The sequence below is a fragment of the Sorex araneus genome, chromosome 1 (assembly GCF_027595985.1).
Source record: "Sorex araneus isolate mSorAra2 chromosome 1, mSorAra2.pri, whole genome shotgun sequence".
Taxonomy (NCBI): Eukaryota; Metazoa; Chordata; class Mammalia; order Eulipotyphla; family Soricidae; genus Sorex; species Sorex araneus.
Genome location: NC_073302.1, coordinates 392955025 through 392968104, shown reverse-complemented (window position 1 = coordinate 392968104; position 13080 = coordinate 392955025). Strand labels below are relative to the sequence as shown.

General features: G+C 38.6%; 1 protein-coding gene across 4 annotated transcripts in view; it reads right to left on the bottom strand.

The window, feature by feature from the left end:
* Window positions 1-13080, bottom strand: part of ABCB1 (ATP binding cassette subfamily B member 1) — a 229913-nt gene that overhangs the window by 33700 nt on the left and 183133 nt on the right. For 3 of the 4 annotated variants that reach the window (XM_055137510.1, XM_004602277.2, XM_055137589.1), the window contains 10 exons: window positions 11618-11731; window positions 11357-11467; window positions 10857-10982; window positions 10554-10757; window positions 10063-10233; window positions 7440-7601; window positions 6137-6301; window positions 5488-5634; window positions 3317-3427; window positions 1516-1593 (listed from right to left, as the gene is read on the bottom strand). In XM_055137510.1, coding sequence (XP_054993485.1) covers window positions 1516-1593; window positions 3317-3427; window positions 5488-5634; window positions 6137-6301; window positions 7440-7601; window positions 10063-10233; window positions 10554-10757; window positions 10857-10982; window positions 11357-11467; window positions 11618-11731 — 1389 coding nt within the window. Of the gene's footprint in view, window positions 1-1515; window positions 1594-3316; window positions 3428-3465; window positions 3927-5487; window positions 5635-6136; window positions 6302-7439; window positions 7602-10062; window positions 10234-10553; window positions 10758-10856; window positions 10983-11356; window positions 11468-11617; window positions 11732-13080 lie in introns of those variants that run through there. The other variant, XM_055137666.1, reaches the window with a different exon arrangement.

The following is a 13080-nucleotide window of genomic DNA, read 5'->3' as shown; positions in this document are numbered from 1 at the left end:
CTAGTTTGTGGAAGACCCTGGCTTGTAGAAGACCTGAGTTCAATCTCGGGTACCCCATATGGTCCCCTGATGCTGCCAGGAGTTATTCCTTAATGCAGAGCCAAGAGTAAACCCTGAGCACTGCCAGGAGTGGCTCCAAAACAAAAACAAGCACCCAAACAAGTCCTATATAGCAACAGCTGCTTCTCAGTCAGTGTTCAAATTCAAAAACATGTCTGGGGGACCCTGCTAGAGCATCATCTTATTCAGTAGTTAGTGATTAGGCATTGTAAACGAAAAGTCATAAAGTTACACAAAATTTTCCACAAAAGCATTATTTACAATAGTCAAAACAACTTTGGAAAGTGGTAGACACTATTTGAATGCAAATCATCAGTTCAGGTATCATCTTAGGAGCATAGTTATTTCTGTAACAAATTCGTATTTCAAAATCAATTGTTGTAATTGTGTATTTTAAAATGTAAACAGTTTTGTAAAGAAAATACTGTAATGTAGATGCCCATCCATGAATGAGTAAATAAAGAAGCTGTGGTATACTCTGCTATCTGTGCCCTTTGAAACAAAATAGATGATTCCATAGGTGATTATGTTAAGTAAAATAAGGAAGTGGAAATTAATGATAGAATAATTTCACTCACATATGGAAAATGAGTAACTAAAGCAAATACGTTGGAAAAAAACACAAAATCATTTCCCAGATTTGGTGAAAACTTTGGTGGTTACCAGAGGTAAATGGGAGAAAATAGGCACAATGAACAGAGATATTTTTTTTTGTTAGTATGGAGCTTTGGAAGTGGAAAAGTTAAGAATGTCATATATGTACAAATATTCATGTGTGTATATCTATCTATATCTATAAATATCTATGTCTATCTACCTATACATATATATAGAGAGAGAGGTGAAGCTAAATTTCTCAAATTCTATAACATTATAAACTAATGGTACATTTGAAAACTAAAATTTAAAAAAAGATCGTTAAACAGTCTCTGAATCGAACTGCTCTTGGTTACAGTCTCTCATAATTCCCCACGAATGATCAGCTAAGGCCACTGCAGCGCCATCAGTATTTCAGTGTATCAGGAGCAGACAGTGAAGAAATAGGCTAGGGGTTGGGGGTAAATTTTGATTTGTAGAGAGAAAAGGTCCAGAGTACATGTTTAGGTATCTAGAAAAAAGTATCAAGGACAAGTCTAGGAAAAAAAAAATTAAGTGTCTTGGATTCCCCAACATAGAGAAAGAGGAAAGGGATGAATGATCAAGAAAGACTGCTTCTGCAACTGACAAAGGCCAATGGCGAGTCTGTCCCAGAGAACCTGCCTCCCACGGTAGAGAGCAGGGCTTCTGAGTCTGCACCGGGGGCACTGCGGTCTCTAGCACATCGGGGCAATGAGAGGAGGGAAGACAGTCCAAGAGCTCACCCTGATGACTTGACTGACAGTTTGCCCACTGCCTGAGACCACGGGGCACAACTGGGAACTTCCACATCCGAGTTTGTCCCTTCCACAGACATACCTGTCTTAACATGGACTTGAAAACCATGTACCGGAGCCGCTTGGTGAGGATCTCTCCAGCCTTGCCAAAAGTGAAGCCCTATGGAAAACAAGAATGCATCACGAGCAAGAAGACTTGAGATATAGCTTCCGACTGCACAGAAATACCTGAAGTCATGGCTACAGCAGGACACTAGATGAAGTTCAAAAGCTCCATTTCAGGCCCCGGCTACATTGTAGTGACAGTGTACTGTGATATCAAGCCATGGGTGGCAATGCTCAGAGAATCTAGTCTGGAAACTGAAGCTGTCATTCCCCAGCTTGCTGAGATGCCATGAGAGACTTACTAGGAAGTAAGCTTCTTTGTCCCTTTCTCCCGCCCTTGCTGATTTCTCCTGGCGAACTCGGTTCTGTCATTCAACTGCTTCCAAGGCAGGGAAACTCTACACAACATGTTTGTATTATGTAGCATCCAAACCAGGAAATTTTTAATAGTGAAAAGGATGTTATTAATCATTACAATCAGGACCTTAGGTATAAAAAATGAATATACAGTCACCCCAGCTGTGAAGGAGGCACAGAAAAACAATATTAAATTCTCAGTTTCCAAGCTGAAAAAAAAAACAACAAAAACACACACCCAGGCAATTTGGCTGAGGAAGGCTTACTAAGAGAGAACTTCACGCACTGCCCTCTTTATCCCCCAAGGATATAATCACCTGTGTCTAGGAAAAAGGAAAAAAATCTGGGGAAAAATAGATAAAGATAAAGAGAGAATTATGAAGCCACGTTAGGCCCTAGCTGGGAATAAAGGACAACAGAACCTTCATCTCAATGAATGTGGAGACATGGATTAGAAGAAACCATGCCCTCCTTCCCTTGGGGAGACTATTTGTGGTGACAATGATTCAAACCTGAGTCGATCTAGGAAGGCAAGAACCTTACCTACTGTATTAAGATTGGCATTCTCCTATCAGTAAAAGGGCTCATTTGCTTTTAGCAAAAGTTGAATGACAAACCTTTCAAACATTTTAAAAACCAATGTAACATCTTTAGGTTTAGGTTCTGATTTTTGTTGTTATTGCTTTTAGAATATAGGATATTTCTTTGGTTTTTGTTTGTTTGTTTTGCTTTTTGGGTCACACACAGCAGTGTACAGGGGTTACTCTGCACTCAGGAATTACTCCTGGCAGTGCTGGGGGACCATACGGGATGCTGGAAATCGAACCTGGGTCGGCCGCATGCAAGGCAAACGCCCTACCCACGGTGCTATCGCTCCAGCCCCTAAGATATTTCTTTGAGAATTTAAAATCGACTGGGAGTGCTTCATTCAAACTTATGTCCAAAGGTTGCCTAAATCCCATTTTTGAATCCCCACCCTTCATTTCATTTTACTTTATTCTGTTACACCAAGCATTCAGTCCCCCCGGTTTCATTAACATTTGCAGTTGGGGGAGGTGGCTATGGAGAGAAGAAAAGAAGAAAGACAGAGGAAACAAAACATCTTTTTTTGCTTGTTTGTTTTTGTGTTTTTGCTTTTTGTTGTCACACCCAGCGATGCACAGGGGTTACTCCTGGCTCTGCACTCAGGAATTACCCCTGGCAGTGCTGGGGGACCATATGGGATGCTGGGAATTGAACCCGGGTCTGCCGGGTACAAGGTAAACACCCTACCCGCTATCCCTCCAGCCCCAAAACATCTTTGTTTTTAAGTAACTTGGTCGCTGGTAGCCCAGTTAATAGGGGAATAATATTACTAAAATGCAACTTACACAGACATTTATACATTTCTTCCAGGATTAAGTGAAAATATAGATACTTACCTGAAGGAAAAATGTAATAAAAGAAATAATTCCAAGCACTAGAAACAATAGTGAAAATAAGTTGCTATTGTGTCTTTTTGTCTCATCACTATCCTCATGTCTGGTAAAAACCTGTTAAGAGAATATTTAAAAGTTTTAGTTTAATTACTAAGGAAGTTATTATGAGTCTGACCAATTTCCATGTAGCATAGTATTCAAGGTCAAGAAAGTTTGAGCAGAATGGGTTGTGTTCCCTGAATGCTTAACTTAAAAGTTTCTGTACCCCTGAGAGGCCAAGAATGGGCGGGTTACCCCTAAATTTATGCAATACCTTTCCCACTCATATTTCCTTTTTTTGAGCACTGAGAATCACAAGTGCCACACTCCTGTGTGTGAAAGTCAATGTAAGAATGAATACTTCCTTTTTCTTTGGTGGGAAACCATGCTGTGTGACAGTCCACTGTTTCACACATTGACACCTCAAACTGTCCATTCATGATGAAATAAAGAAAGATGGTCCTTCACTTAGCTTGGGCCTTTTAAGAAGTGTCTTTGAACCAGGACTGTCAGTTAGACAGACAGTGAGGAACCAGAGCCATCACCACACACGGAGACCTTTGCAGAGTAAACACTACACAGGGAAAGAAGATGAAATCTCCCTTTACAGTGAATCAAAATTGAACTTAAAACAGTCACATTCTGACCTGAAGACAGACAATTTTATTTTTTGTAAAGGAAAAAAAATCATTTTGGAAGAGATGAAATCCATTTTCCTTGATTAGTTCCAATATGTCAAGAAAAATAGTTAGCGATCAGTAAGTTATTACTCTGTGCCTAAGTCAACTCAACCACTATATTCTTTATATCCTTATAACCACCTCCTGGAATTTATTATCATCACCATTTTTACACAGAAGGACTCTGAAGTACAGAGAGGTTAATTTAGTTGTTGAGTATGATCAGTGAGTAATCGCCCAAAGTTTAAAATCCAAACAATCTGATTTAGAGTGCACAGTCTTAAACTGTGTCTGTCACCCATCTTCAATGACATAGAGCATTAATTGATACCTAATATTTAAGAGCTAATGTGTCAGTTTCCAAAACAAAGTATTTGAGCTTTTATTACATATAGCTCAAAGGATTCTTAATTGTACTATTTTCTTCTCAATGATACCACTAACTCTTTACCTGCAAGACAAATGTTATATCAGGCATAGTAGTCTCCAAGTCACAGGCTCAATGTTCACATAAAGTTTTAATGAAACATAGTCATGTTCATTTTTTCTATACTGTATATGACTGTCTCTGTACTACAATGGCACGGTATATATTTGCAGCAGAGATTTTATAGCCTGCAAAGTCTAAAATATTTACTCTCTTTCCTTTTTTGCTAGCCCTAATCCTCTAAGATAAACTCCACAATAAAGACATTATCTCCTTGTTGGCATATTTTTAGCACATGGATCAGTAACGGGAGATCAGGCACTGATCTTACTTCTTGAACACATGAACATAAAGTTGAAATAAGTTGGCCAAGTTATAGGTAGATCTGAACTTTTATATGTTGCAGGACACAAATCAAAATTTAGTGTTTGGTCTATTTTTTAAGCAACAACTAATCTTTCTCCACAGAATCTTCTACCATTATGGCAAAGGTGTCTTCAACCTGATGTTGAACATCTGTCGCTAAAAAGAGAAGAGGTTGAAATGTCATCTTTAAAAGCAGATGCAACCAACTTATGTGAAACTCAGTCTTTTGGAAGATGCTCCTATTTGTTTTTATCTGAACAAGTGGGATGAATGTCTCAGAGGATGTGTGCCTGTCAGGTCCTGACAAGTGACCTGTGTGAGATCATGCTGATCTAAGCTAACTAAAGAGACCCTCTGCAAACTGATGATACAACTTAGAAGTTTTTCTTGGAGCCCAACCTTGGCAGGTAAGGCTGCAAATTCAGTAATTCAGAGATTGTGTTCCTAGAATTCTTGAATAGAAACAAAATGGGCAGGAGAAAAGAAAGATGAGGAAAAAATAGCTTTCTTACCACTAGAGAATGGATTGTTACTCTCAAGGCAATTTAGTTTCAGATGGAAGTATGTGCTCTTTGTGGCCTTTGTAGACAGTTACAAACATGTATATTTCATTCTTTAGTCAGAACCAAAAGTAAATCCACAATATGAATATAATTACTTACTCCAATGATTCTTGAAAAAATGACTGAAAAAGCTGGTTGCAAGCCTCCATTTATGATGGCACAGATTACACCAACCACAAAATAAGGCCACTCTGTTTGATTCAGCTTCAAAATCCTCCAAAAGGAAACTGGAGGTACACTTTCATCCTGGAAAAAGGAAATGTTATAACAGACTAGTATTGACAAACTAACAATTAACAATATATAATTATCTCTTTATTCACAAATTTTAAAAGTACATGACCTGTTCCCAATCAATTGATGACTTATTTTTTAAGTCCTGAAAGATTTTTTAATTTTAATTTCTTTCTATTTAAAGAAATGTTTCCACAAGAATGTCATTTAGAAAATGACAAGAATATAACTAGGAATAAAGAGAATAAAAATTTTTATATTTAAGGATACAATATAATTGGTCTGCTTACATTATACATCGAAATTCTAAAATTTGTACCCCGTTAATTCTTAACTGCAGATTTTTCAGGTCATGCTCAAAATTGTGCGGATTTTGGTTTGTGGGACTCCCTGGGGAAAAGGATAGGAGGAGTCTGGCTGCAATTTTCTTGTTCCCATTTCTATCCTAGCCCATGACCACTAGAGTTGAGAATACAGCAGAAGCGTTGAAGACACGACTCTCCCTCTCACTTACCACAGCCTCTTTTGTACTTTTTTCGTCTTGGCTTGGTGATGCACGGATACTACCTCTCGTTGATTTTCTTCTTGTTAGACCTGATGCCAAATCATTTGAAGAATTTTGCAAGATATCACTGGATTCCTCAGCTGAACTTTCTAATTCAATTTCATTTCCCTTTGTCTGAAATAAACAAGATATGGGAAAGCTAGTTAGGCTTATTTACTCAATAAAAATTAATTATGGAACACCAGATAGCAAGGAAAACTTAAGTAATCAGACAAGAAGAGAAACTATTCATTCTTTTAATATGTCACATATCTAAAACTTAAAAATCCTAAGTAATAATTCCCACTAATGGGACCCAGGAGATAATACAGCAGGGTAGGGTACTTGTTTTATATGTGGCCAACCAGGCTTTGATTCCTGGCACCCCATATGGTCCCCTGAACCCCACCAGGAGTGATCCCTGAGTGCAGAACCAGGAGTAAGTCCTTAGCACCACTGGGTGTGGCCCCAAAACAAAAAAAACAAAAAAATTCCCACTGAATATGCTAAATGTTAACTATTCCATATACCATATACCTCAGTCATCTCCTTTTCTGTGGGTTATTTTAAGGGATCCACACACATCTGCTTTTGCATTTACACTGTCAACAGAAAAATGGCACAGGCCACGTTGTGATCTACATCTGTCATTTAAAATTTTCTTAGCAACTGTAAAAATTTTAATTACATATTTTATTTAAATAGAATATTCAGGGCCTGGAGCAATAGCACAGCGAGTAGGGAGTTTGCCTTGCATGTGGGTGGCCCAGGTTTGATTCCCAGCATCCCATATGGTCCCCCAGCACCGCCAGGAGTAATTCCTGAGTGCAAAGCCAGGAGTAACCCCTGTGCATTGCCCGGTGTGACTCAAAAAGCAAAATAACAAAATAACTAACAAAATAGAATATTCAATATGTTGCGATGTTCTGTAATCTTCAGAATCTGGCATGCATTTTTAATAAAAACACATTACAACTCACAACTCTTCAACCCAAATTAACCACTCTTCAAGTGTTCAGTTGCCACATGTGGTTAGTGGCTGCTATAATGGATAGCTTACCTATAAACTTTTAAAAATTCTAATTTTTCTCTATTTTGATCTTTCCCCTTTCCAAGAAAAAAAAATGTTTTAAAAGCTCAATCTGATCTTGACTACCACAACCATTCTTTCCGCCTCTCAACATAACCAAGTTAACACTTAGTTATAGCACTAAACATAGAAAAATCTGCTTATGCCTCAGATATTTTAAGAAAGTCTAGAGTCAATCTATACCTGCATTCTGACAAGTTTGTAATAAATGCCTTCCACTTTCATGAGCTCCTCATGATTCCCTTTCTCCACAATGACTCCATTTTCAAACCCAGCAATGACATCCGCATTACGAACTGTAGACAAACGATGAGCTACCACAATAGTGGTCCTTCCTTCTCGGGCCTAAAATCAGAAAATGTTGGTGTTTGAGTAAAAAAATGATTATAGTAAAATTTTCACTCATCCTGCATACATTTACTAAGTACCAATACTTTGAACACTGTATAACTGTAAAAGCTATATAAAGGTCTATTGCTATCTTCAATAATGTATTCAAATAATGTATTCAAAAAGGTACAAATCTGAAGTGACGTTCCATTATAATAAATGAAATTTACTGTATCTGTTTATACATATATATGTATATATCTGGGGGCCATACCCAAACTCTATTATTTTTTTTAAGACTCACTGCTTAAATTGCCTTTAGTTTCCTTTTCTCCTAGATCAACTTTCCATTTCCAGTTAAACCATTACTGTTGGTAAAGCATCTGCAAGGCAAATGCTATATGCACTGTACCATTTCTCCAGCCCCAGTTTTATTAATATTACACAAGCATCTAAGAATTTTATTTTGCCTCTACCGTCTAAGCTCATGGTAGCAGCATGGAGTTCATACAAAAATTTTAAAACTCAGAACTGGAGTGACAGTACTATGGACAGGGTGCTTCCTTGCTTCCTTGCACCTGGTCGACCTGTGTTTGATCCTCAGTACCCCTATGGTCACCCACGCCCTGCCAGGAATGATCTCTGAGTGCAGAGCTCTCAGTAGTAAGTAGTAGTAACACCTAAGCATCACCAGGTATGACTCCCAAACAAAAAACAAGCAAATAAACCAACCCTGTCATGCAGGTTGTCTTTCATTTAAACAGATATGACAGTGTGCCATTATTGGTGCATATGAGCTATTAGATCATAGGTATCATTCCATTTGTTCTTTTAAACTCACATATGGCTTTAATCATAGACATTATGATTAAAAGATTTACAGAAAATAATCTGGAGGCCTGAGAATGACCTTGTTTTGAGATGTTCTCAGTGTCTCTTTTAAATTTGCGGTAGCATGGTTTACAATAGCATTAATACTTATGCTTTAAGCATACAGTGTTACTGCACATGCTTATGTCCCTCCATCACTGTTCCCTAGGTCCCTCCTCCTTTGTCCCTTAACTCCCCAAAATACCACTGCTTCGCTGCATCTCCTGCTTGATGAACTCACTTGTGTTTTCAGTGTCTAAGGCCTTGTTTTCATTCCCTTGCTTTGTCTCTTTATATTCCACATATCAGTGAGATCATCAGTTTTTATATTTATCTTTTTTACATTCTTTGCTCAATATGATACCTTCTAGTTCCATCCATGTTGTTGCAAAATGCCAGATTTCATCTTTTCTTATAACTGAATAACTGTACTATATACCCAAACATTTTTATCCACTTATCTGTTCTTGAGCACCTGGATTGTTTCTACATCTTAGCTATTGTACCTAGTGCTACAATAAACAGTGGCATGCATATATACATATGTATCTTTTTGGAATAATGATTTTTTATTCTTGGGATATGATCCAGTGGAATTTACTGGATCACACTGGAGCTTTATATTCAGTTCTTTAGACACTTTTAAGAAAAGGGAGGTGAATAGAATCCCCCATGCCCCAAATTACTTTTAAGTGCAATCTTTTAAAACTTTTATGTATAACTAATACATAGTTCCACTATAAAAAAACCACAAGTGTATTTTTTATAAATAAACAAAGTGAAGGGGTAGGATCTCCCACAATCTCTATTTCTCTATTTTAGCTCCACAGAATTTTAGTAACTCTTCTCAAAAATCTGTTAAGCACAACTAAGAGGGTGTTTTTTAAAAACAATTTTTAAATTTTATTGAATCACTGTGAGATAGTTAAAAGCTTTCATGTTTGGATTACAATCTCACAATGATCAAACACCCATCCCTCCACCAGTGCACAGTCCCCACCACCAGCATCCCGGGCATAACCCCCCTTTCCACCCTCCCCCTGCCTCTATGGCAGACAATATTCCCCATACTCTCTCTCTACTTTTGGGCATATGGCTTGCAACGCATGCACTGAGAGGTCATCATGCTTGGTACATTATCTACTTTCGGCATGCATCTCCCATCCCAACTGGTTCCTCCAGCCATCATTTTCTTAGTGATCCCTTCTCTATTCCATCTGCCTTCTCCCCTCCGTTCATGAAGCAGCCTTTCAGCTATGGGGCAATCCCCCAAAACACTTTGGAAACAATTGGAAGAGTTCTATTCTTTTGTAAGAATAAATTTAAACAAGAATTAACAGTACGGGCTGGAGCAATAGCACAGCAGGTAGGGCATTTGCCTTGCACAAGGCCCACCCGGGTTCAAGTCCCAGCATCCCATATGCCCCCCCAAGCACCGCCAGGATTAATTCTTGAGTGCAGAGCCAGTAGTAACCCTGAGCATCACTGGGTGTGACCCAAAAAAGCAAAAGAAAACAAAAGAAAAGAAAAGAAAAGAATCAACAGTAGATGTTTTTATGGTATAAGATTTTAAAAATTAGATCTGTCAGAACTGAGATTCACAGACCTTATCCAGGGCCGCCTGAACAACTGCTTCACTTTCAGTGTCCAAGGCTGACGTGGCTTCATCTAGCAGAAGAATCTTGGGGTTGCGAACCAAAGCTCTAGCAATGGCGATTCTCTGTTTCTGTCCCCCACTCAACTGGGCCCCTCGCTCTCCAACCAGCGTGTCAAATTTCTACAACAGAAAACACAGGAAAACATAGCAAAAGAACTAGCAATCTCAGCTCATATTGCAACAGGAGAAATCCCATAAAGAACTCAAGTTGCATAGGCAAAACCAATCCAGTTCCTTAAAACTTAGCTACAATCAATCGCAATATTTAAAAAAATATGTGTACTACTAGTTGATGCTGCTAAAGCTTTAAGAGCTAAAGTACTATTGATTTCCTTGCTTAGAAGTCCCTTGAATTTACAATAGTTTTCTAACTTGACATGCATGAAGTCAGCTTTCAATTCTTTGAGCCTCTAACCTAACTGAGATGAAGAAGAACTTACATTAGGCAGTTTCATGATAAAGTCATAGGCGTTAGCTTCTTTGACAGCTTTCTCAATTTCATCCATGGTAACATTTTCACGGCCATAACGAATATTTTCAGCTATTGTGGTGGCAAACAACACAGGCTCCTGACTCACCACGCCAATAATTTCCCGCAGATATCTTACGTTTATGGACCTAATATCCTGTCCATCGATAGTGACCTAAAAAAAAGTGTGATTTTTCAACCCTTGCAGATCAGACATCTAAGTAATGTTAAGCACTGATTGCTGCAGTAGCAAGCTCGGCCTTAGTCATCTCACCATGCCATCTGTGGGGTCATAGAGCCTCTGCAACAGCTGGACAGTTGTGCTCTTCCCGCAACCGCTGTTTCCAACCAGGGCCACTGTCTGTCCACTCTGGACCTTCAGGTTGAGGCCCTTCAAGATCTATCAAAATGATTAGAAATAAACTTAAAGGAAAGTTAAGGAGGGGATAACTGGGAAGGCGGAGGCATACATATGTCGCTTTGCATGTGGGAGCCTGGATTCAAGCTCTGGCTCTGCATGGTCCAGCACTTCTAGGAACGATCCTCAAGAACTGAGCCCAGGCATAGCTTTTTAGCACCTCCAAGTATGACCCAAAAATCACGGGGGTAAAAAAGGACCAGACAAGATGCAAGGACTAGGACTGCCATTGAATTAAAAACTAAGCAAATATATGTGTATGCATAGGCAGAGAGATAAATATTACAATCTCTAAAGAAAACTATCAGAAACCGCATCCAATGTATTGTTGAAACTTTAATTAACTGTCACAGTACCTGGATGTCCTTTCGAGATGGGTAACTGAAATGAACATTTTTGAATTCCAAATTTCCTTTAATATTATCTGGCTTGTATCCACTCTTTGAAAAGCTGTCAATGTTTGGTTTCTAAAGCAGAAGGACATTTTAGAAGGTTACTAGTTTACAACAAGTACTTTTAATGACATTTGTGGTGAGTTGGCTAAAGTGATTTTTAAAAAAATCTAAACCAGATCTTAATCAGAAACTATTAGGGTTAAATAAACAGTTCAGACTTACATTATCAATTATCTTGAAGATTTCATAAGCTGCTCCTCTTGCATTTGCAAATGCTTCAATGCTTGGGGTTGCCTGTCCAATACTAAAAGCCCCAATTAATACAGAAAAGAAGACCTAAGGAATGTGAAGAAAACTGAAAGTTACTTAGGTTGTATCTTATAATTGTTTTTATACTTGTTTTTTTCTACCACAATAAAATTTTTACATGGAAAATAAGTATAGAATATTAAAAATTTAATATTAAAGTATTTTTTAAGTTTAATATTTTAAGTTTTTTATTGTATTTGCTAAAATTACTCTTACTTGTTCAGTAAAACAATGATATAACTGACAGTATGTGTTGAGAAAATTTATCTAGATTGTTTTGCTTCGATTTCTTCCTTTAAGAAGAAAGAAGAAGAAAGAAAGAGGAGGAGGAGGAAATCTAGGAGTGGGAGTAAGAGGAGAAGGAGAAGGAGGAAGACAAGAAGAAGGAGGAGGAGAATGAGGGTGAGGACAAGCAGGAAACAACAGCAGCAGCAGCAAGATTCTAAGGCTACTGGTCGCCTTAGAATTTTTATTAAATAAATAAGTGAAAGTATATATAAAAATATTTTGTGAATTACAAGGCAAATGCAGAATCTCCTGCCCCTGCACCAGGCTGTCTTCACGGGGGCCCTTCCGGAGGGAGGCGGGTTGAGTTTCCCTCCCCGACCCAAGCAGAGCCCTGGCAGCTAAGAACCTCCAGAACCCAGCCACGGCCACGCTCAAGGCCACACTCCACACACTCGGATGAGCCTCACCTATGAAGGAACCAAGAGAGGAAACCAGACATGTGGGACCCATGGCTGAGATCTCCAAGCCGGCCTGGATTTGGACTGGGCCTCCTCTACCCAGACCCCCAGTTTTCTGAGCTTGGCAGTCACACCCACAAACTCCCCCTTGGCACCATGTAATCTCATCTCATCAAAGGCCAAGATCCAGCGACTATAAAATAAAGCTCCCGGAAGAGAGCAACACAATTTTTCCTGGACCCCTTTATCTTTATTTTTTTTATTTTTATTTTTTTCCCCACATGGCAGAGCCTGGCAAGTTACCAGTGATGTATTTGATACGCCAAAACCAGTAACAACAACGTGCTCTTTGTGTTCCTAGAGCGAGCAGCAGTCATTGGGCTACACAAGCACACGACAGGGAAAAATAAAGATATTACTGGCGCCCACGTGAGCAAATTGATGAACAACAGGATGACAGTGATACAGTGATACAAGACAAATAAACCTAAGGCATAATTCTTTATCAAGTAAAAAACCTTTCTTTTCTCCACCACTGTGTTCTCTCTGAGACAGGTAAGTCAATTTGGGCTTTTGTGTTGGTGTTTTATTTAAGCTTCCCCCCTCTTCATACTTTTGTCTACATTAAGTTTTCTACTGGTAAAGATCTGATTTTCTCTTCAGAATTAAAGAGAATTAAAATAACTATTT